Source organism: Pinus tabuliformis, chromosome 3_2 (assembly GCF_031772625.1).
Source record: "Pinus tabuliformis cultivar Carrire ecotype Pingquan chromosome 3_2, CPIR1, whole genome shotgun sequence".
NCBI lineage: Eukaryota > Viridiplantae > Streptophyta > Pinopsida > Pinales > Pinaceae > Pinus > Pinus tabuliformis.
In genome coordinates, this window is record NC_142302.1 from 671,804,488 (window position 1) to 671,809,680 (window position 5,193).

A 5,193-nucleotide genomic window follows, 5' to 3' on the forward strand; every position below is an offset into this window, starting at 1 on the left:
TGATGGTGCAAGGGTTGTAACCAATGGCTAGTCCCCCAGATCTCCCTACAGCATCCATAGCCACAAAAGACCATCTTGGGGCCAGGGATTGTAAGGCATGGGTGATGTGATCGGCCATGCCAAGTGTTTCTTGTAGCAAAATAATGTCAATCGGTTCTGCCTCAAATAGTCTCCCCAGGGCTAGTTTCTTTGAGGCACTAGCCATGCCTCTGCAATTAAAAGACAGACACTTCATGGGGGACTCCTCTTGGGGTATTAACTGCTCTAAGAACCCCCTCAAGTGTGGATTGGTGACTAGAGGCTACCTCTGCCCTAGCTCACTTAATAGCTTTGGAAAGATCAGACTTCCTACCTCTGGTTGATAGAGGTATAGTGCTTGAGGTGGTAAGTCCTAAACCAGATTGACTAACTAGGTTACCATTTGCAAGATTCCTGGAGCGGAGGAAATACTGATGTGAAGATGAAAAACCAGAGGATGAAGGCGAGATGGAGGATGTTGAGGGTGATAGGATAGAGGGGGCAGTAGTGGTGATAAGTGGAGGGGTCAACATGATGCAATGAGCCATGGATGTTTGGACTGACGATGCAACAACAGATGTGCTATAAACAATAGATAAAGAAGGAGAGATCAGAGAGTTACCCGAGACTATCGCGGCTCCTGCGGTAGCCCGAGCCGTGGTCAGCGGCGGCGATGGTGGCCTGTGCCCCGCATCCACCATCTTGAGTGAGGGAGATATCGCTGAGGGGGCGGGTTACGTAGCAGGGGGACAAGAACCCATCGGTGAGCTTAATCTGGAGGGAGTAGGTGTCAACTTTGGAGAATCTTCTGATTTCCTGTTGAGCGGGCAATGTTTGAAGAGATGTCCCACCTTGTGGCAAAGTTTGCAGTGAAAAGGAACCCCTTCATAATCCAAGATCTGTACCCTAATGTATTTCCCCCACTGAAGCGTAATCTTCTCCTCCATACCCTCGCGAGTGTCCAAATGGACCAAAATGCGTGCTAGGGTTCTATTTTTTGATTCAACAAAGGTGCAGTCATGGTCCAAATAAGTACCAAGTGCATTTCCAATCCGGATAAACACTTCCTTGCTCCAGTAATGTAATGGGAGTCCTGGAAATCGGACCCAAAGGGGTCCTGCCCCGATTTGTTCTCGTTCAGGGTCAAACAAAGGGCTCCACCTCTTGAGCAAGACTGGGGCCATCTCGATGTGCCAGTACCTGGCAAGCACCAAGTCAGTGTAGTTTTCCTTCGCGAAGTGTAATGAGAACCATCCCCTAGGCAAGACATGAACCTCCGACAATTCCTTCAGAATTCCTCCCCAAATCTCCTTGACGCATTGGGTCAGCCTATTTGCCGAGTACGCCCTACCTCGAACATGTCCAACAAGCACCGTACTAGCCATAATTGTAGCCTCCCCAATAGTAGAGGTCTCACTGAACCTGATGGTGATATCCTTTGTAGTAGCCTTTACGCACTTGGTCTTTCTTTTGCCTGAGCGAGGTGCAGAAGGGTGGTCGACTAGAGGGTTTGGGGAGTCAACTGAGGGGGTGAATTTTGTAGATTTAACCCTCACCGCTGGGGTTTCAAAACAGCTCGACGGTAAAAGGGCCAGGGAATGAGGGCTTGCTGCCACAGAGACCAGGGTGTCCTCAGGGGGAGTAGATAAGAAAGTAGATACAGGCAGATGGGGGTCGAAAGATGGCCGGAGGGGGGTTGTTCTCGGATAGAAAGTGAAGGGTGCCTGGTGAGAGTGGAGGGATATCCAAAGCTAGTGAATCAAGCGAGAGAGACCCCGAGGGTAGAGGCACAGAACAATGCTCATGGAAAGTGACCACAGGTGAGGGTAAGGACGATGGCAGTTCTGGGACCAGAACAGATGCAGAAACCGTCGATGAGAAATAGGGATTTCAGAAAATAACTCGGTCTGGAAACGGCTCCTCAGAATAATCAACTTCTTTGACCTTCATAATATCCCCCATAATCCCTTCCAAATAGCGACAACGGAAAGCGACAGGAAAGGTAGAAACGGTAACGGCGGGTAGTAGTAGAGGTTTCGGTATATGGATTATGCAGTCTGCAGTAAATTTTAGTAAAATCCTCCTAGGGTATTACCCTAACCTCACATGAACGACCTTCGCCATCCTCCCTACTCATCGAGGATTTCATGTTACTTTACAAGCATTTTTAAATTCAATCTTTCATTCTTGCAAATGGGCAACATTTATTTTCTCTCATGACAACAAAGGAAGGACACATTGTATACTGTACATATAGTGTCGATACCTCTTATGTTTGTACAAACCCTGGGTTGATAATTAAAGTCAGTAGCCTTGGGAGTTGCAGTATTATTGTTGCAATACCGAGGCTCACTAGTATCCATGTTACTGGATCCTTGCCTTCAAACTTCCTCATATATATATTTGGAATGTATTGGTTCTTAAACCCCACATTGGAATATCTAAAATCATAATTTATATTCCTTTTTCCCTCATCATGATTTTCATGGATTACCTTGTCACCACCGGGAAGCCTTTCTTGCAACAACTTTGTTAATGCTTCCAACTTGACATTCATCGCATATATGTCAACTTTAAAAACATCCATGTTATCTTTTATACCATCCATATCCCCTTTTAAGAATTCCATGTTTCCTTTTAAGCCATCAATGTCATCTTTGGTTTCTCTTTTTGAGAGTGAAATTTGTTGCACTTGGTCCCGTAACTTTGATATATCATGTTGCACTTCGTCTTCTTCATGTGTCATAGTAGAGATTTCTGAGGGCTTAATGGGTGTAGAATTATTTTGTTTGGGAGGAATTTTAGAACTAAATACTTATATCTATGATTCAATATTCCCTTTGAATCACTTCAAACTGATTTTTCAAATAAAATTTATGCAAAATTAAAACATACACACCTTTTTCTTGCTTTTTAGGAGCTCGATTTTGAAATGTTTGTAACTCTATAATTTTGAATCTCCAAGGTCTGAAATTATATCCTTTGCTATCTGTCTGAATATTTTTTCTAACGTTACATGTCATACCAATATTTGATTCCTTGATACAAATTTATTCCAAATCTCCCACGATGACTTGATTGTGGACTAGTTTAGTAGAGCGAAGTTGTATGGGATTCCACATGTCATTCTTTCAACCTTCGACCTTGAAATTGCTATAAAAAAACTAACTTCCATTTAATATCAACCACCTTTTACAGAATTTAAATATGATTCTTTAAATGAAATTTATGATGATTTTCCCCATGTCACCTATTTGATACTGAATCCTGGAGCATGAAAAAACCCTAACTTCTTCGAACCATATCTCAAAAAATATAGTGAACCAAGATCCAAAATTTCAGAACAATGTTTACCAAGATTTCAGATCCACATGGTCGTAATTTAAACTTATTAATATTTGTAGAGAAAAATTTATTACGAAAATTCAACGATGACCTATTTGAAGTAGTGAAACCCTAGAATCCAAAGCTCTGATTCCAAATGTTATGTAACCAACTCACAATAATATTAATCAACGATTTAAAAAGTATCCTCTTCAAGGGGGGAAATTCCTTTACATTACATAAATGAACAATTATTGGATGATACAAATGACAAGGCCTCCTTTGTATATATATGAGTCTAAGGGGTCACAATATAATCAGAGCCTATATAACAATAATAATGTAAGGGCACAACAATAACAATAGTGAGATTCTATGGGGCACAACAATACAAATATGGGGGCTACATGGGCACAAAAATAAAAACATGGGGGGTGGGTGGGGGGGGGCGCTACACTAGTGCTATAGGGACCTAACACATGGCGTTGTTTTAGTAGAGCTCCTTATACCCACAAAAGATTTAATAACTAGTTAGGGGGGAACACTACATTTTTCCTTAGTTGAATGACTAGGTGGGATGGTGACATCCCGCTCCCCATCATCTCGCATGCTAAGCACCCCATCTAGGGATTTCATATATTTCTAACTAAGTTCCTAACAAACATTCTTGAAGTAAGGGTCCACCATAAGGTTGTAGGTAATGGAAACTCTAGGAAAATAGTCGAGACAATCATGGTTAAAAAATGTGTCAACAACCTTATTTCTTTATCTTCAAATGTGGATGGGAATGATGATAGTGCTATCGGTGATTTGTGAAGGGACTAGGTGTAGTAGTTCTTCCAATTGCCATATTGTGGAGAATTTGTACATGAGTGCCATTTTGAAGTTTATGGAGCAACATTGACTATAAGTTGGGAGTATCCTTCCATACAAAATTTAGAAAAGTCTTTTTTTTCATGATATATCTAGTACTTCAATGAGGGTGGTGAGATCTATAACATTGTTACTACTTATGCCAAGCATACTAGAATATATGTAGAAAACAATGTTGAGATGGTTTTTGAAGGTTCCACCATAGCTTGTTGGATCAACATTTCCATTTGAGGCACCATTGAAATTGAATTTAAGAAAATAGCTAGGAGGGAGACAGGGTGTTATAGACATTTTTGTGCCTTATAGCTCTAAGCATGAAATTTCCATAAACCAAGGGATCCTAAGTCCCTAAAAGTGTTGTTCCGACCCCTAGAGGAACAAGGTCAACAAATTACAGCTTCTCCCAGAAGTTCTCCACCAGAAACTGCTCAGAATCAGTCAAATCAGGATTATTTCAGCTGCTCCACTATCTAGTTGCGTTGCATAGCACCCAAGTACACTAGCTAGGTGCGTTGCAATGCACCTAAATGCTCTACCAGGGTGCGCTGAGTGGGAAATGACAAATGAAGTGTCATTCCGCGAGGTGGACAGACAATGGAAGCTTCCAGAATCTTCCCCAATGACACTTGCCTCACTGAGTTCGACCAAGGATGAGTAAGAGGCTCTCAGCCTCCAAGTGGAAGCAAGAACTGACAGAGAGAAGCCACTAGTCAAATCATAAGCTGACTCATCCTCTTTGCATACATCTATATATGGATCCCTCAGGTTGGAATTTTGTACATTGCAGAGAATTGCTGTTGGTTTTGAGATAGAGATCAGAGTATTGGGTGATTTATGCTTTGTTGGAGGTGAAGAGGGGATTCCTTTGCTGGGGGGTTGATGCTGGATCAGGAATCATCGGTTGTAACTCCTCCTGGATCTTCTTGTTATATCAATAAAACTATTTGAGTTTCTCCTACATGCTTGTGTATCAATGAT

At 41.9% G+C, this 5,193-nt stretch overlaps 1 protein-coding gene across 1 annotated transcript; it reads right to left on the bottom strand.

The window, feature by feature from the left end:
* Window positions 1-752: 752 nt before the first annotated feature.
* On the bottom strand, window positions 753-1,403 carry LOC149182437 (uncharacterized). Its single transcript, XM_089414556.1, has one exon. The coding sequence runs from the start codon at window positions 1,401-1,403 to the stop codon at window positions 753-755; it is 651 nt and encodes a 216-aa protein (XP_089270682.1).
* Window positions 1,404-5,193: the final 3,790 nt, after the last annotated feature.

What these genes read in the sequence shown, in the direction of transcription:
- LOC149182437 (XM_089414556.1), bottom strand. Translation starts at nt 1,403, where the DNA reads ATGGCTAGTACGGTGCTTGTTGGACATGTTCGAGGTAGGGCGTACTCG.